Source organism: Odocoileus virginianus, chromosome 21, assembly GCF_023699985.2.
Source record: "Odocoileus virginianus isolate 20LAN1187 ecotype Illinois chromosome 21, Ovbor_1.2, whole genome shotgun sequence".
Classification (NCBI taxonomy): Eukaryota; Metazoa; Chordata; class Mammalia; order Artiodactyla; family Cervidae; genus Odocoileus; species Odocoileus virginianus.
Window position 1 is genome coordinate 45999671 of NC_069694.1, and position 26379 is coordinate 46026049.

Consider the following 26379-nt stretch of genomic DNA (forward strand, 5'->3'; position numbering starts at 1 on the left):
TCAGTAAAATCCAATTTGAGTGTCTAGATGGGTGTGGTGCTGCTTATTAAGATAGAGAAGTTCACAGAAGAACAGCTTTGGAGATGGGTGGAGGGGGAGTGAAGAATGAAGGGAGCTTTTTTAATACATAAAATTTGAGATGTCTTTGAGATATTCAGACAGATTATCTGTTGGGGAAGATGGTGGCCTGAATTCTACCTTCTCATCTGCCACTTGCTAAATCTCCTGAGTGAAACAATAACTGTGATAGGACAGTGGGCAGAGCTCAGAGGGGTGTGTTAAGCCAAGTGGGTGCTGCAATCAAGGGGAGAAAAGTAGAGGGTTTTGCACAACAACCTCATTATTCCTGAGACTGTGAAAGGGCTGATGCACCCACTACGGACACATAGGGCAGATTGCTCTGCCTTCTGAGGACACATAGCTGTCCAACAGGAGAGAAGCCTGTGCTCCTTCTATGATGTCCAGATTTACTGTCCTGAAAAGAACACTTTCAGTTTATCTTTACAGGCAAAGAGTGATAGAGCCTGGACTTACAAAAAGGAAACAAAACATGCCTTGAGGAATCTACCTGCTAGAAACAAGACAAAGAACCAGAGTACCTAGATTAAGTTTACTTCATGGACTAAAACAGAAAAGATAAGATCTCTTCATTATGGCATGAAAATAAGGAAATTACATGTATCATTTTTAAATTGAAAACTCCAGTTGTTGAAAGATGTTACCATGGAAAAGTGAAGAACTACATCAAAACACAAACAGATTTCCAAAACATCTAAGGATCACAAGGCAAAAAATAACAGGTTAGAAGAAAGGTCTAGCTTAGCAATGTGGAGTCACTCACTTGAATAGAATTTCATGTACAGAAAAATGTTCTATTTACCTTTACCTCCAGAATCAGCCTCTGCAACTCCTTGACAACACTCCCTATTAGAAAATAAATTTGTACCTACTAGACATTTCACTTTAATTAAAACAGGGCTAGCTATATACCAATTGCTATATACCTATAGCATTAATTAAAATGAGCAGATAATGCATACAATGCAAGCAGAGTACCTTGCACATAAAAGGACCTCAACAAGTTTTAGTTTCCCTTCTACTTCAGGAAGCAACTGTTTGTCCCTTACTTTTACTTTTTGAGGTTTTATTTATCATTTATTTATCTATCATCATCTTTATTAAACAGTCTTATAAAAATAAATGTACCTACATATTGTTATTCTTTTCTGAGTCCCTCCTTTCTTTCCATAAAAAGCAAGTTCTAGTTTTTTGAGGAATTTCCATAATCTTCTCTGTAAGGGCTATATCAGTTTACATTCCCACCAACAGTGCAGCAGGGTTCCCTTTTCTCCACATCCTCTCCAGCATCTATTGTTTGTAGATTTTTTGATGATGGCCATTCTGACTGGTGTGAGCTGATACCTCATTGAAGTTTTGATTTGCAATCAGAAACCAACACAACATTGCAAAACTTTAAAAATACAAAAGCAAGTTCTTTCTTTTTTACCATTGCTTCTATTAAGGGAAGTACAAGCTTCTAGAATATGTATTTTTGACTTATATTTACCTTAGGGTATAAATAAATCTGCACTGACAACAATCACACATTATAAAAGTAAGTTTATGTATGGAAATAGTTTCTATAGCCACCATTGAAATAGAATACAATGAGCAATGCAGACAAATATCTATCTTACGGCCACAGGACTGGAAAAGGTCAGTTTTCATTCCAGTCCCAAAGAAAGACAGTGCCAAAGAATGTTCAAACTGCCACACAATTGCACTCATCTCACATGCTAGCAAAGTAATGTTCAGAATTCTGCAAGTCAGGCTTCAACAGTACATGAACTGTGACCTTCCAGATATTCAAGCTGGATTTAGAAAAGGCAGAAGAACCAGAGATCAAATTGCCAACATCCACTGGATCATTGAAAAAGCAAGAGAGTTCCAGAAAAACATCTACTTCTGCTTTATTGACTATGCCAAAGTCTTTGAATCAAAACAAACTATGGAAAATCCTTAAAAAGATGGGAATACCAGACCACCTGACCTGCCTCCTGAGAAATCTGTATGCAGGTCAAGGAGCAACAGTTAGAACTGGACATGGAACAACAGACTGGTTACAAATCGGGAAAGGAGTATGTCAAAGTTGTATATTGTCACCATGCTTCTTTAACTTATATGAAGAGTACATCATGTGAAATCCCAGGCTGGATGAAGCACAAGGTGGAATCAAGATTGCCAGGAGAAATATCAGTAACTTCAGTTATGCAGATGACAATGCTCTTATGCAGAAAGTGAAGAAGGACTAAAGAGCCTCTTGATAAAAAGTGAGAGAGGAGAGTGAAAAAGTTGGCTTAAAACTCAACATTCAGAAAACTAATATCATGACATCCAGTCCCATCACTTCATGGCAAATAGATGGAGAAACAGTGAAAACAGTGGCAGACTTTATTTTGGAGTGGCTCCAAAATCACTGAAGATGGTGGCTGCAGCCATGAAATTAAAAGACGCTTGCTCCTTGGAAGAAAAGCTATGACCAACCTAGACAGCATATTAAAAAGCAGAGACATTACTTTGTCAACAAAGGTCCGTATAGTCAAAGCTATGGTTTTTCCAGTGGTCATGTATGGATGTGAGAGTTGGACTACAAAGAAAGCTGAGCACCAAAGAACTGATGCTTTTGAAATGTGGTGTTGAAGAAGACTCTTGAGGGTCCCTTGGACTGCAAGGAGGTCCAACCAGTCCATCCTAAAGGAAATCAGTCCTGAATATTCATTGGAAGGACTGATGCTGAAGCTGAAGCTCCAATACTTTGGCCACCTGATATGAAGAACTGACTAATTGGGAAAGACCCTGATACTGGGAAAGATCAAAGATGGGAGGAGAAGATGATGACAGAGGATGAGATGGTTGGATGGCATCACCGATGTGATGGACATAAGTTTGAGTAAACTCTGGGAATTGGTGATGGACAGGGAAGCCTGGCACGCTGCAGTCCATGGGGTCGCAAAGAGTTAGACAAGACTGAGTGACTGAACTGAACTGATTAATAATATACTAGAATTCAATTCAATGGCATAAGAAAGCCTATGCTATTGTAATGGTTATTTTTATGTGTCAGTTTGACTGGGACACTGGGGACCCAGAGAGTCGGTTAAATATTATTTCTAGGTGTGTCTATGAGGATATTTCCAGAAGAGATTAGCATTTGAATTGGTAGACTAAGTAAAGCAGATGGCCCTCCCCATCTGATACGTGGACATCATGTTGAACCTGAATACAACTAAAAAGCAGAAGAAGGTTGAATTTGCTCTCTGTCTGACTACTTGAGTTGCTATATCAATATTCCCCACCAGCCTTCTTGGGTCTCCACCTTGCAGATGGCAAATTGTGGAACTTCTCAGGCTTCCTAATTGTTTGAGCCAATACCATATACATATATATATATATATATATATATATATATATATATATATATATAATGCTCAATAAACATTTACAGAATCAATGGATTAACAAAGTATGAAGCAATGCCATAATGCCAGTAACTAAACAGCATTAGCTACTGATGAGGAATAGAATAGATGATCAGAAAAAAATATATTCTCCCCTAGATCAAATATATTTTTATATAAAAATGAAAGTGCTCAGAAATTGGACTTCTAGAACTGCCAAAAATATTGAATATATAATAGGGAATTGTGAAGTATATTAAAGCTATGTTAGAGTTTTCCATAGAAAGAGAACCAATTACATAGAATATATTCATTACTCTATTTCTATATTCATTCCTATACTCATTCATTTCCATGACATTAAATATCATCTGTAGATCACTGACTCTGATGTGTCTATTCCAAGTCAGTTCTTCCTCCATTAGCTCTAAGTTTATACAATAATCAGTTGTGTAATTGATGTCCTTGCTTTTGTTATTTCTGAGGTGTTTTTAAATTATAATATACAAAACTGATCTTTGAGTTTGTCTTCATATCTGGCGCAATGGAGAGTCTTCCTGCAGTAATCCAAGTATTAGTACTTTTTACTTCCATTCACCCAGATGCTAAATTCTGAAAAGAGTCATTCTTGAAACTTCCCTTTCTCTCTCATTGTCACCTAATGCATCACTAAATCCTATTGATCCTCCTCCCTAAAAATATCTCCCATCTTTGTACTTCTCTCTGCTTCCACTGAAATAACTCTCCAAGATACTGTCACTACAAAGCCACTGGGTCCACTACAACAGCCTCTCCAACTCATTTCCCCAGATCTACACCTGTTCTCTTCAGATTTATTCTCTATTCAGCATCCAAGAATTTTTATTGAGATGTAATTCATAATATAACATTATATTAGTTTCAGGCATACAACATAAAGATTCAATATTTGTATATGTTACTATATGATACCACAATAAGTCCATTGGTACATATAATTTTTTCTTATTATGGGAACCTCAAAGATCCTGCTCTCCTAGCAACTTTTAAATATACAATACAGTATTATTAACACTAGTCATCATGCTGTAAAAAAATAATGTTTTTTCATTCTAAATCAACTCTTGCAATCTGCTTAGCTTTACAGTGGTTCTCCAATATATTTAAGAAAATAGATTTTAAAAATTGCAAACTCCAAAATTGCGAACTCTATGGAGTCCTGCAAAATTTTGCAAATCTTACTATTTTTTGTCATCCTAATTCTATGCAACTGCACTATTCCCATACTATGTTCCAATGATGCTTGCTTTCAGCTGCCCTTTCCTCCAAGTCTCAGTCTCCATTCACATTGTTATCAGGACATAGACTGATGTGCCCTTGATTCTTCTCTCTGTACATCTGGATTCCAGCTGACATATTACTTCCTCAAATAGAGTTTCCATTGTATTCTATAACCTAGACATTCTTTTTCTCTATAGAATTCATCATAATTTGTAGTTTTATACATATTTGTCTATTTATTATTTAATGACTACCTCTTTAGTGTAATGTAAGTGTTGTGAAAACATAAAATATATTTTCTTTTTAATTTAGCACTGTATCTCTAGAGCATAGGGCCTTGGTTTCTCTAGGAAAGTGGCATTATTGTAGAACAATTGTAATTTGAGGATATAATTGATTAAGTAAACAAAGATAACTGAACTTCTTTCTTAAGGTTATACCTTTACATGCTTCATATAACTGTTCTTTCCAAACGTCCAGCTAAATATAAAGACCAAGGTCAATAATAATGATTTTAATTAGGTTTAAAACATTTGGAATAATTTTTGCTTTTAAGTTTACTTAAATATTATTTTTGAATTCTTATTATGTGCATGATAGGGCAAAACACTGGTAAGAAAAAGATAAATGATATTTCTTGCAATCAAAATTTTCATAACATGGACAATAAAGGTAAGATATCCTCAATCAATAGGTATTTATTGAATGCCAAGAACTATGTTAAAGTTTTGGAGACACAAAGATTAATAATGCACGTGCCCATATCCAGAGAGAAGGAAATAGAAATAGGCTTGACTATAATATGTATCTGTGTTATAAGATATAATATGCTAGGATTAACTGTGTGTATGGGTGCTAAGTCGCTTCAGTCATGTCCAACTCTTTGCAACCCTATGGACTGTAGCCCACCAGGCTCCTCTGTCCATGGGATTCTCCAGATAAGAATATTGGAGTGGGTTGCCATGTCCTCCTCAAGGGATCTTCCTGACCCAGGGATCGAACCTGCCTCTCTTACACCTCCTGCATTGGCAGATGGGTTCTTTACCACTAGTGCCACCTGGGAAGCCCACTAGGTCTAATTAGGAAGTACCTAAACCCTACCTGCATGAAGAAATATGAGGGGAGCTTCTCCAAGAGTGAGCTTGAGGTACTCTCCCAAAGGTTCGGTAGAAAATTTTACAGGGAAAGAAACTGGATTGGGACGTTCCAGGGGTAAGCATATGCAAATCATGCAGATATATTTCAAGGTAACTACAAATAAGGACAGCGTCATTTACAAATCATGTTTTTTAGTGTGTTATACTGTAGAGAAAACATTAATTTTTGATGATTGATCTTATTTTCTACAGAAATATAGAAAAGAGTAATCTCAAATATTCCAGATTTATGCTGTTTCAAAAAAAAAAGCAAAGTATGCACACCTTCAAGATAAAAAGCCAACTGTAAAAAACACTGGCTGGCCCAACATTTTGGAACACAATATACTAATAATAACATATTAATAATATTTTTTAACCCCCCCCCCAAGCTATGTCAACACATAACAAGACATGAAATCTGTTATTTTGGCAAATGATGTCAGCCTAGTCCTTTTTCTGACCAGGCCCATTCTCAAGAAAACAGATCTCTCCTTGCAACTTCTAGAACACAGAAAGATGAGGTGACCTGGCAGTTGATTTCAGCTCTTTCCTCTTTTAAACCCTCTTCCGTAGAAGGGTAATTGAGGCAGAAATTTTCTTGACTCTCTCTCCTTCTGTATGTCAAAAGATCCTTAACTGGAACAGGAAATGGCAACCCTCCACAGTATTCTTGCCTGGGAAATTCTACAGACAGAAAAGCATGGCAGTCTACAGTCCATGGGACCTTAAAGAGTTGGACACGACCGAGCACGCACACACTTTTAATTTCATTACATTTTTGTGTTATTTGCTAGATGTAAGGCTTTAAAGTAAACCACATTTTAAACCATATTTTAACATTCTTCCCTATTCTACCATAGAAGAAACCTCAAAAATATGACTTGGCCCCAATATTCATAATATGTGACAATTTGTTTTTTGTTAATCCCTGTTGAAATTGGTCTTGTTTAATTGAATAGCTGAAATATTGGCAAATAGATCTACTTCTATTGCTTTATAAACCATAGAATTTTTTATGGCTATTTTCTATTTTAATTATTTTCCTCTAAATACTAATAAGCCAGATCTGCTCCTTCAGAAGAGAATATCTAAGTGTAATAACAAAGAAGCCTTTTGCCTTAAACAAAGGAACCACTCTTCAGTCTAAGCTCAAGTGATAGATTCAATTGGATTTTTGATTTATATAACAACCACGAAGAATCTATCACCTTGCCCAGCAAGTAAGTTTTCTGTGTGCTTGTCATTTCTGTTGCAAAGGATTTATCATGGAAAACAGCGCTTGTGAGGAAGGCCATATATAACCTAAGAGAGGCTCAACTGATGGAAATGAAGATCTTGGTCTGTCCTTTACTTGCCTGAAAGCAATCCTCAGGCAATCAGAATCTCTCTGGAAATCTCTATTTTCACTGGGAAAATGTATGGTATTTTGCCTCCTACTTTGCTGGAATGAAGCCATACATATTAAACTGTCCTCAGCATTTCAAACATGGTATTAATCTGCTCAGGTTGCCATAACAAAATAACATAGACTGCTATTTTAAACAACAGAAATATTTTCTCACAATTCAGGGGGCTAGAAGTATAAGTTCAAGTATCAGCAAGAGTGGTTTTTCTAAGACGTGTCAGCCATGCTTGCAGATGGCTGTAACCCTCTGTCTTCACATGGTCTTCCTTCTGTGTGTCTGTATTCTAATTGCCTTTTCCTTTTAGAACACCAGTGATATTGGTTTAGGTCCCACCCTCATGACCTTATTTTAACTTAATTATCTCTTTAAAGACCTGTCTCCACATACAGTCACACGCTGAGGTACTGAGGATTAAGACTTCAACAAATGAATTCCGGGGAATAACATCCGCAAGATGGCCAAATAAGATGTCTCTCATCATACCTACCTCAACAACAACAATTTGAAATCTATCCATAAACAATAGTGCCTTTCTGGTAACTGGGGGATCCAGGTAGGAGACAAACCACAGTGCAGTGGAAAAATGAGGAGAATCACTTTAAGATAGACCTGCACCCTGGAGGATGGCTTACCTACCATGATCCCAGCTATGGACACAGAAACAACTCCACACCTCAGAGGACTTGGCCACATCCCCATCTGGCTTTGGTTATGTCACCAGCACCATACCTGGGAAGAGTCTTGCCCACTGGAGTCAGATAATAAACATACAGACCTTGAACCCTATTCACTCCATGAATCCTGGAATGGCCCTTAGCTATAACCTGGAGTCCCTTGAAAAATCTGATTTAGATGGTCACCCATGGATCAGAGAACCTTTGTGGAAGTCCAGGATTCCAATAGAGAAGTTTCAGTACAAAAAAAAAAAAAAAAAAAAAATCTGAGATTGGATGCCTTGGAAAGAGTGAGAAGAACATACTGACTTCGTACACATCACGTCCTCCCCATGGTAACACAACTTGGTACCAAAAGGGTCTTCTCAGCTGTGATTTCTCCCTCAGGGATGGGGTGGTGGTGATAAAAGGATGTGAGGGATGAGTTCCCAGCTTCCGCAGATGTGTGGAGCCCTGACAAAGAGCCCATCTCTGTCTCCCTCTATCCAGAGGACTGTGGAGATCTGCACAACTAGGGGATGGAGAAAGCTGGGAGAGCAGTAGGCAGGGCTCCAAACTGAACATGTCAAAGGGATTCAGATTCTACTAACCCATCATGGATCCCATCAGAAAGCCAGTTCACAAGCCACTGGGGATGCCTCATAGGTGTTATACCAGAGTAGATATTAAATGTTCTCAACAAGCACACATACACACACACACACACACACACAAGTAACTGTGTGAGGTGATGATGGTGTTAATAATCATCTCACAATATGTACATGTATCAAATCATCATGCTGTACACTTTAACTTGCATAATGTTATGAGCCAATTATATCTCAATAAATCTAGAAAAAATTTTAATAAATTAAAGGATAAGTAAACTTTAAAAATGTGGGGGTGGGAACATAATTCAGTCCATAGTAAGCCTCTATAAGTTTTATCTCTAGCTATGATCCCATAACATCAGTCTTTATTCCTCTTGCCTTAATATACTTTCTTTTCTAATGTCTTCTTGCCTTCCTTTATGTGACATCCCTTTTGTTTTGGCTTCAGATCATCATAAACCTGAAATTAATAATACTTTAAAAGGTTGTTTCCATTGGAAAAGTAAAATTACATTAAAAGTGAAACAACCAATGAAATGTAAAGAAGTGGAATCTAAACACAATACCACATATACACACAAACATACACACACATACAGAAGCATTCTACACATTTGCATGCATATACATATATGGTTTTCTGTTTGTTTGGCCCCAACGTAATTCCATACAGGCATTGCTCTAAGCTAATGTTAACTGGATAGTCTCACTACCTGGATTTGGCAACAGTGTCAAATTTTTTGGATGACACTAACACAATATTCTCATTTAATTCTGAAATTATTGGGAAAATTCAACTCAACTTTTCGAGTTGAAAATACCCTCAACTTTTTTCACAAGTGTTACTACTTAGTTTTATTTTTGCACTTGGTATTGACATTTTTAAATGTGTTCTTTGAAACTGAAGCAACAAAAAAGCCCACCTAAATAATCCAAGACACAGTACTTTACATTTTGATGTTTGTGATTAATTTTTTCCATATATTATTCTTGAGAATATTATTTTAATTTGCTAATATGAAGCTAGAATAAGCAAGTGTGTAATTTTGACCTAAAGAGATATATTTGTCATTTAAGAACATTTGTGCAAACAAAAGTTGCACAGAACTAGTAGGGTATAGTCCATGGGATGGTTCTTTAAAACATGCTCTGAGATTTTAATCAAAACAGGATGTTTCTTCTCACTACAAGTTGACCATTTCCAATTCAGACACTTACAAAGAATAAATTCTTCCTTGAAGAGTATAATTCCCAGATTTTTTTGAGATTGGCAATATTTCATTTAATCTCCTAGACTGATCCATTTTTCTTTTACAACTAAAAACCTCAAAATCATCCATCCTGCATTAATTTAATATGATATATAAGAACAGCTGCAGGCATTCCACTCTAACCTGCACAAGATATGAAAATCAAAGATTATTTTTCCCTTAGATACATGAATAAAAGGTGCCCAAAGCTTATTCTCACTAACTTTTGATATGCATTCAATCCTGCCTATGTGAGTAAAGTGGATTCTAAACTATTAAAGAGGGGCACTGTTGTTACAAGAGCTACTTCACTTGTCCCACCTCCCTTCTTCTTCTGCTAGTAAGTGCCTGTACCAAGGACAGGGTGGCCGCAAGTGTCCATGTTGCCATGGAAAATAAATCCCATTGCCTCAGAAGCTGGATGTGTCTTTCAGCTTCAAGAAGTATCCAATACCAATCCATCTTTGATTCAAGTCACAATAAAATTTGTTAAGACATGGTGAGAGATTTGAATAATCTCCATCCCAGTCTCTTATCTTGCCTAAAACATACCAAGTCTACCAACTTTCCTGAATAGCATTTAGAGCCTATCTGAGCTAGTGCCATTATCCAGCCATGAGACATGGAGGGAACTGAGCAGTTACACATCTATCATTGCTCAAGGTTTGTGCTTCAAAGTGCTCTTTCCCTCGCCTTTTTATGAGGAAGATGGTTACAATTTCATAATTTCATTATTTCATAAAGCAAAATAATTCTGTCCACCTGAGAGACTACTTTTGCATTTATATCAAACCTGGGAGCCTGAAAGTTTGATATCTGAAATAATTTCACAAAATTTTATGAGCAGAGACACATGGTAATGATTAAAACATTGTAGAGCAGTAAATAAAATATAGCAGTTATTTCACTGTAAAAATCCATTCTCTTTGATTCTTTTATATTTTTCCTAAAAATTAGTGAATGTTGACATTCTAGGGATCAGCAAACTAAAATGGACTGGAATGCGTGAATTTAACTCAGATAACCATTATATCTACTACTGTGGGCAGGAATCCCTTAGAAGAAATGGAGTAGCCATCATGGTCAACAAAAGAGTCCAAAATGCAGTACTTGGATGAAATCTCAAAAACGACAGAATGATCTCTGTTTCCAAGGCAAACCATTCAATATCACGGTAATCCAAGCCTATGCCCCAACCAGTAACACTGAAGAAGCTGAAGTTGAACGGTTCTGTGAAGACCTACAAGACCTTTTAGAACTAACACCCAAAAAAGATGTCCTTTTCATTATAGGGGACTGGAATGCAAAAGTAGGAAGACAAGAAACACCTGGAATAACCAGCAAATTTGGCCTTGAAGTATGGAATGAAGCAGGGCAAAGGCTAACAGTTTTGCCAAGAGAACGCACTGGTCATAGCAAACACCCTCTTCCAACAACACAAGAGAAGACTACACATGGACATCATCAGATGGTCAACACCGAAATCAGATTGATTATATTCTTTGCAGCCAAAGATGGAGAAGCTCTATACAGTCAGCAAAAACAAGACTGGGAGCTGATTGTGGCTCAGATCGTGAACTCTTTATTGCCAACTTCACACTTAAACTGAAGAAAGTAGGGAAAAACCACTAGACCATTCAGGTATGACCGAAATCAAATCCCTTATGATTATACAGTGGAAGTGAGAAATAGATTTAAGGGACTAGATCTGATAGACAGAGTGCCTGATGAACTATGAACGGAGGTTCATGACACTGTATAGGAGACAGGGATCAAGACCATCCCCATGGAAAAGAAATGCAAAAAGGCAAATTGGTTGTCTGAGGAGGCCTTACAGATAGCTGTGAAAAGAAGAGAAGTGAAAAGCAAAGGAGAAAAGGAAAGATATTCCCATTTGAATGCAGAGTTCCAAAGAATAGCAAGGAGAGATAAGAAAGCCTTCCTCGGAGATCAATGCAAAGAAATAGAGGAAAACAACAGAATGGGAAAGACTAGAGATCTCTTCAAGAAAATTATTGATACCAAGGGAACATTTCATGCAAAGATTGGTTCGATAAAGGACAGAACTGGTATGGACCTAATAGAAACAGAAGATATTAAGAAGAAGTGGCAAGAATACACAGAAGAACTGTACAAAAAAGATCTTCACGACCCAGATAATCACCATGGTGTGATCACTCACCTAAAGCCAGACATCCTGGAATGTGAAGTAAAGTGGGCCTTAGAAATCATCACTACGAACAAAGCTAGTGGAGGTGATAGAATTCCAGTTGAGCTATTTCAAATTCTGAAAGATGATGCTGTGAAAGTGCTGTTCTCAGTATGCTAGCAAATATGGGAAACTCAGCAGTGGACACAGGACTGGAAAAGGTCAGTTTTCATTCCAATCCCAAAGAAAGGCAATCCCAAAGAATGCTCAAACTACCACACAATTGTACTCATCTCACACGCTAGTAAAGTAATGCTCAAAATTCCCCAAGCAGGGCTTTAGCAATACATGAACCATGAACTTTCAGATGTTCAAGCTGGTTTTAGAAAAGGCAGAGGAACCAGAGATCAAATTGCCACATCCGCTGGATCATCGAAAAAGCAAGAGAGTTCCAGAAAAACTCTCTAGTTCCCATCTACTTCCTCTTTACTGACTATGCCAGAGCCTTTGACTGTATGGATCACAATAAACTGTGGAAAATTCTGAAAGAGATGGGAATACCAGACCACCTGACCTGCCTCTTGAGAAGCCTAGATGCTGGTCAGGAAGCAACAGTTAGAACTGGACAAGGAACAACAGACTGGTTCCAAATAGGAAAAGGAGCATGTTAAGGCTGTATGTTGTCACCCTGCTTATTTAACTTATATGCAGAGTACATCATGAGAAACGCTGGGCTGGAAGAAGCACAAGTTGGAATCAAGATTGCTGGGAGAAATATCATTAACCTCAGATATGCAGATGACACCACCCTTATGGCAGAAAGTGAAGAGGAACTAAAAAGCCACTTGATGAAAGTGAAAGAGGAGAGTGAAAAAGTTGGCTTAAAGCTCAACATTCAGAAAACTAAGGTCATGGCATCTGGTCCCATGACTTCATGGGAAATAGATGGGGAAACAGTGGAAACAGTGTCAGACTTTATTTTTGGGGGCTCCCAAATCACTGCAGATGGTGACTGCAGCCATGAAATTAAAAGACGCTTACTCCTTGGAAGGAAAGTTATGACCAACCTAGATAGCATATTAAAAAGCAGAGACATTACTTTGCCAACAAAGGTCCATCTGGTAAGGGCTATGGTTTTTCCAGTGGTCATGTATGGATGTGAGAGTTGGACTGTGAAGAAAGCTGAGTGCCAAAGAATTGATGCTTTTGAACTGTGGTGTTGGAGAAGACTCTTGAGAGTCCCTTGGACTGCAAGGAGATCCAACCAGTCCATCCTGAAGGAGATCAGTCCTGGGTGTTCATTGGAAGGACTGATACTGAAGCTGAAACTCCAATACTTTGGCCACCTCATGTGAAGAGTTGACTCGTTGGAGAAGACCCTGATGCTGGGAGGGATTGGGGGAAGAAGAAGGGGATGACAGAGGATGAGATGGTTGGATGGCATCACCAACTTGATGAACTTGAGTTTGAGTAAACTCCGGGAGTTGGTGATGGACAGGGAGGCCTGGCGTGCTGTGATTCATGGGGTCGCAAAGAGTCAGACACGACTGAGTGACTGAACTGAACTGAACTGAAAAATCTTCAAAGAAGCTTCTGAATGTCTTGCAACAGAATCCTTAAGGCCATGTGTATGTGAATTATAAGTTATCTGATACTGGACACAAACTTCTGTGTACCATGTTGGAGGAACAGTATGATGTTCACATACTCAAGAATGAAAAAAAATCAACCAAATCCATGTCATTCAGCCTAATCTTCCCTGATCTACAGGTAACATGCATTGAGTGATTCCTGCTTATAATAAACTAGTAAATGGGCTTTCCTGATAGCTCAGTTGGTAAAGAATCTGCTTGCAATGCAGGAGACCCCAGTTCAATTCCTGGGTCAGGAAGATCTGCTGAAGAAGGGACAAGCTACCCACTCCAATATTCTTGGGCTTCCCTTGTGGCTCAGCTGATAAAGAATCTGCCTGCAATATGGGAGACCTGGGTTCAATCCCTGGATTGAATATCCCCTGGAGAAGAGAAAGGCTACCCACTATAGTATTCTGGTCTGAAGAATTCCATGGACTGTATAGTTCATGGGGTTACAAAGAATCTGACACAACTGAGCGACTTTCACTTTCAAAGTCTCATAAATATTATTTTTTACTTTATGTACTTGTGTTTATATTCAGATTTCTATCCACTTTTATTTACATTTCAATATTTTTCATTATATCATAATCTTCTTCAGGATAAGGAATTGGTTCTCTACCCATTATCTTTCTCTATTATGTTTTTTTAGACCCAATAGGCATTCAGTAAGTGTTATTAACTGTAAGCATTTAACAAAACAGACTTAAGAGTCTGGGTTTTAAAAAATCTAACTTAGATTTCATGAATCACAGTGGTCAAGTCTCTTGGTCTTTGCCTTAGCTTCCTAAAGTCCAATTGAAAACCAACCAGTAAGTTGTTAGATGTGTGAAGCATTGTATAAATGTAAATTATATTTAAATATGCCCCTTACTTGTATTCTACAAATATATAAATAAAAATAAGAGAAATAAAAATGCAGAATTCTGAACACAGTTATTCAGGAAAAAAATGCAATTGAAAAAACATGGGAAAAAATCAAAACATTTTCCATGATGTGGCCAATGATGACATTTTATGAGCTACTGATCTGGATTTTCAGCTCTGATGGCCAATTTTTATCACCTAATACCAGATACCTGGTTGTTACCATGATTAGACCCTTGGGAAAGCTTTGCTTTCCACATTGATCCATTTCATGCTTTGTCTATTTCTAGAATCATGTCTCTCATGATTTTTAACCTTGTCAACTTTCATCTGAATCCCCACTTGCAATCAAATGATGAACCCAATACTTAAATAATGTATTTTCATAGTTTCAAGATGCTACATAGGTCATTTACATCAGGAATTTCTCTGATTTGTGTTCTAATATGACTATGGGTAAACCTCAAAATTATTTTGTTTAATATGCATTATTTTAAACTTTTTACAAATTCCCAAAAGAAGTATGAACAAATTTACTCAACAGATTGGTTGAGTAAATGAGGAATATTAGATGAGGTTATTCTAGAATGTTGTTACTAATTTTTCCCTTTCACTTAGCTAAGCCAAGCCACTTGGCTTTCTATGCACTTTAATCACTGTATTGATCACTGTGATCACAGTAATCACTGTGTTGATTACTTTGAGTCTAGCAAATTTTATCCTATTTAGAGACATACAAAACATCCTCTCACTCAACTTCCTGTTACAAATTGTACAATCATTCCTTATTCATTCATCTTATATCTAATTATCTATCTCTAGCCATATACTAGACACCGTGCTAGATGCTGGGGATATTAAGATAATTAAGACATTCTCTATGCCTTTTAGGAATTTAAAGACTAGTGGAGGAGAGATTGCATTCTACTTTGACAGGAGCTTTCAAACATATTGTAGTTCTAAAGTGTGGAAAGAGAGGAAATAATCCATGCTTGAAAAAATCACAGAAGTCGATATATAGACCAGGTGTATAAGCCAATTGCCTACTTACAAATTTAAAGTTAGTGATATTTTCTCAGACTAATGTGAATATCCTTTATTGCTATCAAGAGAAATCTTTCCCAATATCAGATTACAAAAGAAACCAAATTAACATTCTGAAGGTTTCCCACTGAGCATGGTATTAGAGTAAAGAAATCTGAATAGTCATGAGCTATACTTAGGCAATAATAAATACTGAGGAACTTGCTCAACCCCTACAGTCTGACATACCCACACTGTCACTCAACATCCAGTCTCTCTAGATACGGTATCTTCACTCCTTTATAGTGCGGGCTAGCACAGCCAAATCCTAGCACTTTCTCCTTTCTGTTCCCAGGCTCTTTGTTGTTTTATAAACACTTATTTTCTTCAAGTCAATTAAAATACATTTCTATTTGAGTGAGTGCCAACCATTCACTAGGTGACACAAGAATGCTTTCTTGAAACTTAGGTAACTATCCTGATATTACCTTACCATTTTTTAACTTATTGACTATTTCTTAGGCAAGCCATATATTTAACTGTATAGGCAGCAAAATATGATTTGTGGTAAGCTATTAGAACTAATATAATGACTTCCATATTTGCCAAAAGTGACCTCTTTCTTTCTTTCTTTCCAGGTTGTAAAAATGATGATTATTGTTGTGGTGACATTTGCCATCTGCTGGCTGCCTTACCATATTTACTTCATCCTCACTGCAATCTATCAACAACTAAACAGGTGGAAGTATATTCAGCAGGTCTATCTGGCTAGCTTTTGGCTGGCAATGAGCTCAACCATGTACAACCCCATCATCTACTGCTGTCTGAATAAGAGGTAAAAATAAGATTACCAAATGCAAGTTCCTTGTCACTTCTGGCTTCACTGAAAGCATATAATATTGTTTAAGCTTCTTGGTACGCAGTTAAAATTCAAAAGGAAAGGAAAATTGAAAAATTCACTGAGAGGAACACAGAGCTAGGTATTTTTCTAGTGAAACAGTGAAATGAAAGTCACTCAGTCGTATCTGACTCTTTGTGACCCCATGGACTATACAGTCCATGGGATTCTCCAGGTCAGAATACTGGAGTGGGTAGCCATTCCCTTCTCCAGGGGATCTTCCCAACCCAGGGATCGAACCCAGGTCTCCTGCATTGCTGGTGGATTCTTTACCAGCGGAGACACCAGGGAAACCCAACTCCTTCCTATTTAACGAATTATCTCACCTTAACAGTTACCCCCTCAAAACAATGCTCGTGGGGGTTCTAAACAGCTGGTTTCTATATAGGCCAAATTCTCTCTCCAAATCCTCCAGAATTTTACTTGTCAAAGAAAAAGAAATGTCCTATTATTAAAGGAGGTGAGGTCGTGTGCTCAAGTCCTCAAAGAAATGAAGACACTTTGTAAAAATGCACAGATGGAGAGATGATGGCCTATGTGAGTAGACTCTATTAAGAAGGATGTTTTGTAAATATACTTCAAAATAGAAGGTGTCATAAGAGTAACAGAAGCAACACTAAGGAGAAGAATCCCAAACCTCCCTCCAGTATGATGAGGTCAGTGAGTAAGACAGGGTGCAACCTCTGGAAGGGGGGAAGCTAGTTTTAAAGTGAAGTTGGAAAGAGAAGGAGAAATATTCACAATTAAACTTAAGACTGGGAAAAAAAGGTAAACCATAGTTTCCAGATTAAAAACACCTTAGTTATAAGGTCAGCACATGGAGGGGGTAGCGATAAATTTCATAAGGTAAATAATTTCCTTAATAAACCAATATGGTAGCCAAATAGAAACGGGACCTCAAGTAGGTAGCTACTGAACCTAAATTCTCAGCTCTATTTTCAATTAGACATCTACCACATCATTCCTTAAGTTTCTTAAAAGTATTATTTAATTCTTACTTTTTTCCAGTAATTGCACAAGCCATATATCAATTCAAATAACCCCAAAAGCACAACATATGTTTTTAATCAGCTTCATTTAATGGCTTACAAAGCCAAGGATTTTACACTTTCATATACAATTAGATAAAAACATCCAGCTGAGCAATTAATTTTAATATTAAATGAGATTAATTTATAAATGTGTAATTATTACTGTAAGAATCTATTTCAAAATATGTCATTTCTCAAAGCCATACCCAGAAAGCTTAATTCACTTATGCAAATGTATAAAATTATTGAAGAAACCTACACTGCTTCTTTGACATATTGATTATTGATACTGCACTTTTACTCTTTGACGACTTGCTTTTGATCAATGGGAAATTAAGATTCAATTCAAACAAAAAGGACTTAGAAAACTAGTACCAATATTGTGGCATAAATTTTAAAAGTTAGACTAGAAAATTAAATTCAAAAAGTGAGTTGGCTTAATTGCATTAAGCAGAGCTTTCTGTAGAAGTTGAAGGAAATTTCCACTTGAAAATATGACTTTTTCTTCTTGTGGCCTGCTTCTCCTCAGATTTCGAGCAGGCTTCAAGAGAGCATTCCGCTGGTGTCCTTTCATTGAAGTTTCTAGCTATGATGAGCTGGAGCTCAAGACTACCAGGTTTCACCCAACTCGGCAAAGCAGCCTGTATACTGTGACCAGGATGGAATCCATGACGGTGGTGTTTGACCCTAGTGATGCAGATAACACCAAATCCAGTCGGAAGAAGAGAATGCCTCCAAGAGACCCAAGCTTCAATGGTTGCTCCCGCCAGAATTCCAAATCTGGCTCCACCACTTCAAGCTTCATAAGCCCACCCTATACTTCTGTGGATGAATATTCTTAAATCCATTTCCTGAGCGGAAAGAGTAGAGTGAGGCCATCATGGACACCATAGCGTCCACACTCTCCTGATTTTCAGCCCTGTCCTACATAGTCTCTGTAAAAAAGAAGGGCAATTTTTAGGCAACTGTGTTTCAACTGAGAAAGGTAGCATTTGAGTTCAACAAAGACACTATTAAGGTATTTGTCCCCTCAAAAATAAAATAGGCTTTAAATTTATTCTTTGAAGAATTTAATAATTGTATGTAACAGAAAAATATTTCTGAAAAGTATTTATAAAGAGTTTCATTTGTCTCATTGAAAAATTGCAATATATATTTGTGACACTAAAGTAACATATGATTTCCCCAAAAGATTAAAGAACCATAAAAAATATAATGATGTGAGTGAATAAAAATAAAATCTATACAAAATGAAATTTTTCATCTATAGCTATTAAAGGAAAAAAGTTATATGACTTATTTTATGACTAAAATTATGGGAAATTAAATTCTAAGAGTAAAAATTAATGAAAATCTTTGCTAAAGAGAATTAACTTTGTAGGATAAAAATTTTTTGAGATTAAAGATATTCACCATGAAATATAATTGAAAAAGAAACCTGATCAAATTATTAGGCAGCTGCACACATTTTTCTCTTTATTTTTCTGGGAAAGTGGCTTCAAAAGAAAAACATAATCATTTAGTTTTTGACTATTACATATTTTAAAGAGCCAAACTAAGAAATAGTCAAAGATAGAACTTTAAAATGACAAAGCAAATCCCTATGATCCTCCTTATTTTATTTTTCAAAAATATTTGTAGGTTTAAGAAAAAAATAGATTACATAATAGTAAAGAGGCTTTCTAATGAATAAGGGAAGAATCTCATTTATCTCTGAAACTGACTACCAATTTTTAGGCAAGAATTAAAGATACTAATTCATAGTTATTATAGCAGACAAGAGCATCTATTAGCTCCAAAGGAAAATGTATTTTTCCTCCATAACCCAAGGAAAAAGTTTAAGGTGAGTATTAACAATTGTATAGTGCCCTTATTCTCTCCCCTTCCCCCACTGGGTTGGGGTGGGGGAGAGTAAGGACTAGGAGAAGGTATCAGAAAATATATTTAAATGCAAAGCCTTAGGACAAAAGTCTATGTACTACTTATATGTGCTTGTTTGAGTGCATGCTAAGTTGTTTCAGTCACGTCTGACTCTTTGTGATCCTAAGGACTGTAGCCTGCCATGCCCCTCTGTCCATGGGATTCTTCAGGCAAGAATATTGGAGTGGGTTGCCAATCCCTCCTCCATGGGACATACTAGTATACACATAGGTAAATCAAATAAGATGTAGAAAATGGAATCAACTGTTAGAATAAAAAGTTGGACAAAATGTGGATACACTTGAACTAATACCAGGCAACAGGAGTATAATATACATATGTCTACAGCAAGAGCCTTCCTTTATCTGCTTAGATAATTCAGAAATTCCCCCAGAAAGAAATGAGCTAATGGTCCTAAAGAAGAATCTGTTTTACTATAAGAAAAATACTGACACATTTCTGAGAGCTATAACAAATCAAGGTACACCATTAAGTGTGGAATTTATCTTCCAGAACTCAGTGCTCAAAAGCCATCTTTTCTTGAATTAGAGATATCATCAATCCAGCTCAAGAAAGCAGTAACCTTCTGAGAATGTGGATGTGTAGTACAAACTTCTCCTTCCAAATATTCAGATAGATTTTTAAAGCTATCCAACTATAATTACCTGTGACACTTTACTGGATTGGTATGCCTCCATCAATATAGGACCATTTTTCTTAAGAACAAGATAAAAAACAATTATTTCAAGAGAATACATGGTGTTTACTGCCAAAACATTAAATTTTCCAATCTTCCTCCCCTGTTTTGAATCCAGCATCAGAAGTATCTAATTGTTACAAAGTGTTAAATGTCTAAACACCCCTATCATAAGTGTTTAAGCTAAATTTATTTTAATTACACTAATAAACAGATACACATATATAATAAACATGCAAGTGTGCAGACACAATAGGTTTAATGTATGCAAAAACTTCAAAGAATTAAATTCAAAATTGAATGCTGAAATAGTAAGTGGCCCCTACAGAGTTGCCACAAACAGCTCAATAAAGTATGTGAAGTTTGTATGCATGTAAGCTTGTAAGCAAATGTATTATATATTATTATTTAGTCCCTAGTCATTGAATATAGTGTTTAAGTGTTCATTCCAAAACATGTAAATGCTTATCATACAATGTGAAAATATCAAGAAAAAGCCTAACATTTTAAAGCAGATATTTCTTCTTCTTAAACTTATGAATGATTGTGAGACCAGCATTAATCAATACATGTGTGGGACCATATTCAGCTGTAGATTAGAATGTGAAATCTGGCCCTCAAATTCAGTGTAATCAGCCATTACCAAAGCACATTAATACATCTGAAAAACATAACTCCTGCCTTCATGCATTACAGAAACTCACTGTAATTTCATAGGACATCTAAGGGAAAACATTGCTCCAATCAGCTGTTTTGTATGCTTTCCTGTTGTTGTTGCTTTGCTTTGCTTGCCAAGGATCATCCTTCTGGCATGGTGGGAATACCTGAGGTCCAGACCATATCCTTAATACTTTTACAGAAAACTGACATCATTAACTCAATGCTCATGACTCTTAAACCGAGACCTTATAAAGCAGAATATTTTAAGTTCAAAAATTTGAAAAGTAATAATAACAAAATAAATGAGTACAATATGAAAGAATGAAAGAGATAAGATTTTAGTCCTTTTGTCTGAATCTTCACTCTGAGAACTGTAGAATAACACATGGAAACCCGCTTTAGTAGGTGTCATTTTAAATAAAGCTGTGCCAGTGTTTTCATATTTGTCGGGGTTTGGAAGAATTAGCCTCCAAAGTTCACTCTACTCTCTGATGTTCAAGTTCACTGTGAATCTTTTTCATTGTTTGTAGGCAAACACTGACTGGAAATACCAGCAGATGGTCAAAACATTCTAGATTTTTTTGTAACTAGATCAGCAGCAGCAGAATACAAACTATTTTGAGAGCACTCTAAAATTTCTCAAAAAAAGATTCAATTAAAATATTCTTCTTAAAGACAAAAAATAACTAACATTGTATTTTCATTATTTTGCATCTGGACAAAATATTTTTTAAATAACCTGTATGGGAAAAAAATTAAAGCAAATGCGATTATTACAGAATACAAGCTAACAGCTTTCATTTTTTTAGCAAGCTCAGTATGCCGCTGCATTATTCTGTCTTCCAAATTCATGATGATGACATTTCTGACCCAGCAGCCAAATTCATATTCTTTTCCAGATCTAGCCAATCTCTTATAAACAGAGATCCTAGGTACTTCAAAGTGAGCTCCATCCTTACAAAGCACACAGAAGAATGCCAAGAAGCTTAGTATCAAACCTCAGAAGCACAAAATACATGTGAAAAATCAATGCTAGCTAGCTCAGAGTTTGAATTTGATTTTTGTCAATGCAGAATTCCATCAGAAAACTTCTGATTAGTGTCTGGCAAATTATTCCATCAAATATAAAGGCAGGAGAATTATAGCGATTTCTCACACTTTTACCAGTAACAATCTGAGATACCACTTATTGCTGACACTTCGGGCCAAGTATGAATGGAGAATAATGTCCAATAGTAACTGTGTGTTGTAAATAGCTTGGCAAAATTCTGTATACATAAGAAATAAATGTATATAAGGTTTGTAGCTAGTGAATAAAGTATTTTCAAGTTGTGATAATTATACTGAGCATTAATAGATTTAATACATTCATTATCCTTTGTATGTGTGGTATATGTAACAGATTTAATTTATTTTTATTTTCCTTTAAAATTATTAAAAATAATATTAAAAATAAAAGCAGTCAATATTTTCCTACTGGTTAGCAAAACATGTTATAGAAAGTTCTATCTTATCTAAACATACCTAACCATCCCTCAACACTACCTTGTGATTCCTCCCTTATTTTCCCTCATAAAATGTCTAGTGCTACTGCTAAATTGCTTCACTCGTGTCCGATTCTGTGTGAGCACATGGACTGTAGCCCACCAGGCTCCTTTGTCCATGGAATTTTTTAGGCCAGAATACTGAAGTGGGTTGCCATTTCCTCCTTCAGGGGATCTTCCCAACCCAGGGACTGAACCCATGTCTCCTGTGTCTCCTGCATTGGCAGGCAAGTCCTTTACCACTAGTGCCAGTTAGGAAACCCCATAAAGGTCTAGTTTTCCTAAATTACTTTGGTTCAGAAAAAGCGTCTATGGAGAGCAAAGATATTAAACTGTAGAATAATATTCTGAATAGAAAGGAGGAGCCGATTAACTGGAACATAGACTGAAAAGCACACATAGCTAGAGGGCGGGGATAGACAGTGGACTTGTAGACAAGTGGGGAAAGAGAGGCGGCATGACCTGAGAGAGAGCACTGACATAGATCCACCACCGCGTGTAAAGCAGATGGCTAGTGGGAGGCTGTTACACCACACAGGGGGCTCAGCCTGGTGCTGAGGACCTCTGGGGTGCGATGTGAGGGTGGGGGTAGGAGAGCTCGGGAGGGAGGGGATATGTGCATACATAAGGGGGATTCATGATGTTGTGTGGCAGAAGCTAACCCAACGTTGAAAAGCAATTATTCTCCAGTAAAACAAGTGCATGTAGCTAAGTATGGAGCACAGCATCTTAAAGCCATGGCATCAGAGCCATAACTAGTGACAGATTCGAGTTTATACTTAAGCCCCACCATCTGCTAGCGAGGGGACCTGGGGCAAGTGATTGTCTGTTCTGAGCCTCACTTAACTCATCAGTGAAAAAAGAAAATAGTAATTTCTTCAAAGTGCTAATGTGAGGGTTGAATGAGCTAGTGCATGAATAAGGCAGAGTCAAACATTAAATAACTGTTCAAACACATCATTGGTGTCGTTGTGTTTAAGGGGGGATTAAAGAAACCCTTGTTGCCTGTATCATTCTGCCCTTATCCAAAGATCCTTGAGGGGCATAAGTAGCCTATAGTCTCCTATCTCTGAGCTCTGGGCTGTTTCCGGAGTCTACGCAAAATCTCGGAGTACCTGAGTGTTCTGGAAATTAGCCATCTGGCTGTGGGCCCTGAGTATGGAAAGCTATACAGGTGAAGGGCTAGAAATGGCCAATTAGTAGAAGGAGTAGCTTTGGACACATGGAACTAAACTCACTTCTTAGCAATGGCGCAACCCTTTTAGGTTGAATAATAAAAATGTTAAACTTCAGAAGATAAGAGATGAGGGAGGAAAAGCAGAAAGTTTTCTTTCCCAGTTTCCTTGGCAGCATCACTGACTGCTCCAAGGAAAAGTGCTTTGAGACAATTTCAGCTCAGGGGGTAGCAATGACCCACACTGACTCTCCATTTCCACCAGCTGCAAGGACATCTTATTTGATCCAGTCTCTCAACCTCATTTAAATACAAGCAATTGCTACCTCTCCCAACAACTTATCATGAAGAGGGAAGGAGAGAAAAAAGCAAGATATCTTCACCAGCCACCACATATCCAAAGCATCAGGAAATCTAAGCTCTTAAAAGCATCCAATGTTCTACAGATTCACACTACATCAACCACTACAAACCTGATCCATGTCGCCATTACCTCCTGCCAGGATTATCGCAACAGTCTCCATCCCATGCCCTCCTTAAAGTTAATTCTCAAGAAAGCGACCAGAGTGATTCTTTTAAAACTGCATCACATCATCTCACATCTCTGCTTAAAATCCTCTCATGTCTTCCCATTCCACTCAGAATAAAAGCCCAAATCCTTACAATGGCCTAGAAGGCCCTTCATGATATGGCCCTTCTTAGTTTTTCTGCTTTATCCTCCCATATTCCATGGGATCCAGAGCCAGCTACATCAACTTCTTTCCTAGAATATGTCAAGCATGCTACAACCTCAGGACTCTGGAACTGGCTTTTGAGTCTATGTTCCAGTTAATCTGCTCCTGCTTTCTACTCAGAATATTCTTTTGTCCAGTATGTTTTCCACCAAGATAACCACGTGACAGACTCCATCGTTTTCTTTAAATCTTTGCCCAATGAGGTTAATCCCAATCACCTCATTTAAAACAACAAATTCTCACCCCTACCCCAATTCCTCCCAATTCTCCACCTTGTTCTTTATTTTTTCACAGAAGTGAAGTGAAAGTCGCTCAGTCGTGTCTGACTCTTTGCAACCCCATTGACTATATAGTGCATGGAATTCTCCAGGCCAGAATATTGGAGTGAGTAGCCGTTCCCTTCTCCAGGGGATCTTCTCAACTCAGGGATCGAACCCAGGTCTCCCATATTGCAGGCAGATTCTTTACCAGCTGAGCCACCAGGAAAGCCCTAGAATACTGGAGTGGGTAGCCTATCCCTTCTCCAGTGGATCTTCCCGACTCAGGAATCAAACAGGGGTCTCCTGCATTGCAGGAGGATTTTTTACCAGCTGAGCTAACATTAGCCTGCATTAATCATTTTTTAGAATAGCATATAATTTACTTATTCATTATATTTATTACCTACCCCCAAATAGATCAATATAAACTCTACTAGGGGATGGACTCACTAAATAATTATTAAATTAATAAGTGAATATAAAAGCTTTGATACAAAGTATAGTGGAGATTGAAGCCATCATTTCTTCATATAGCCATCATTTCTCAAGTAAGAAAATGTCAGATGACATTTTCCAACTGTCTCTCACCACCAAGCCCCCTCTTCTGTATACTCTTCACTGTGAAACCAAGACTAATATTTTGTAAAATTATACATTCTTTTATTGCCTGAATTTGTTAGGTTCTGTAATGGGAGTCAGTAGAAGAAACTCAGAATGTAGAAGGGGAAAGATTATGGTTAGCAGCGTTCTAGAGGCAGCAAACAGTTGACACCTATTGCTACCATCTTTCAACAACTCCAGCACAAGCTTTCCATGCAGCCAAGAGATAACAGTAAAGATCGCGCTGCACCCCTTTAACAATCAGATACCAACCACACCACATTCCCTCACCTGAAGACACAGTTTACAATTTCTCTTTTTTCTGTGTTAATCATATTTTGCTTAATAAGCATACGCAGCACAAGTAATAAAAGTTTTTTTTTTTTTCCCACTTTGAAAAGTTTTAAGAGTATTATTCTGAGGAGAAGAGTAAAACTATTTAATTGGAATTCACAGGAAATCTCTCCATTTTTTCAAGGTTACAATGCCTTGCAAACTTGAAAAACAATTGCTACAGGTTTTTAAAGGTCAGAATATTTGGCTATTGATAGGCAGATGATATCACAATTAGGGGAAATTAACATAATTACTCTCTAAATATAATGTCACATTCATAAAAGAATGGTGTAAATTAAAGGAACTCCCGTGACTCTGACAAGCCAAACAAGCAGTGATGAATGGCCCAATCTCCTCCTAAAGAACTTGAACCTCTGCCTGGTCTGAGATTTCAGGAGGATGAGATGAAGACCTCTTTTAATTAACTTTAAATTTTTTTTAGCAATGAAACATCCTTTTCAGTTTATAACAAGATGCCCACAGCCCATTCTAAAATGTATTGGAAAGGATGTAGAAAAGGATTCTAGTGTATGAATCAAAAAGGCATCATACAGAGTGAAGTAATTCAGAAAGAGGAAAATTATTGTATATTAACCCATGTATGCGGAATCTAGAAAAATGCTACAGATGAACCTATTTGCAGGGCAGGAATAGAGATACAGATGTAGAGAAGAGATGTATGGATGCATGGGGCAGGGGGAAGGAAGAGTAGGATGAACTGGGAGACATGTATACACAATCATGTGCAAAGCAGATAGCTAGTGCGAACCTGCCGCATAGCACAGGCCCAGCTCGGTTCCCTTGGATGACCTAGAGGGGTGATAGACGTGGGAGGGGTGGGAGCAAAGTCCAGTAAGAAAGGGATATATGAATACAAATAGCTGAATGACTTCATCTTACAGCAGAAACTAGCATACCATTGTAAAGCAACTAACTCCAATATTTTTAAAGGCATCAGAATTTTGTCCTACACTCTAAATCAGAATCATTATCTATACCAGAGGCTTCAATTGTTAGAGTCCATCTTCCTCCAACCTCCAAATATCCTGAGTCGATCTGGGTGGGAAATCCT

The 26379-nt window shown here is 37.2% G+C and overlaps 1 protein-coding gene across 1 annotated transcript in view; it reads left to right on the forward strand.

Moving 5' to 3' along the window:
• Positions 1-18579, forward strand: part of TACR3 (tachykinin receptor 3) — a 73623-nt gene extending 55044 nt beyond the window's left edge. Inside the window, exons 4-5 of the mRNA XM_020904359.2 lie at positions 16092-16288; positions 17912-18579. Coding sequence (XP_020760018.1) covers positions 16092-16288; positions 17912-18224 — 510 coding nt within the window. The 3' untranslated portion in view covers positions 18225-18579. The remainder of the gene's footprint in view (positions 1-16091; positions 16289-17911) is intronic.
• Positions 18580-26379: the final 7800 nt, after the last annotated feature.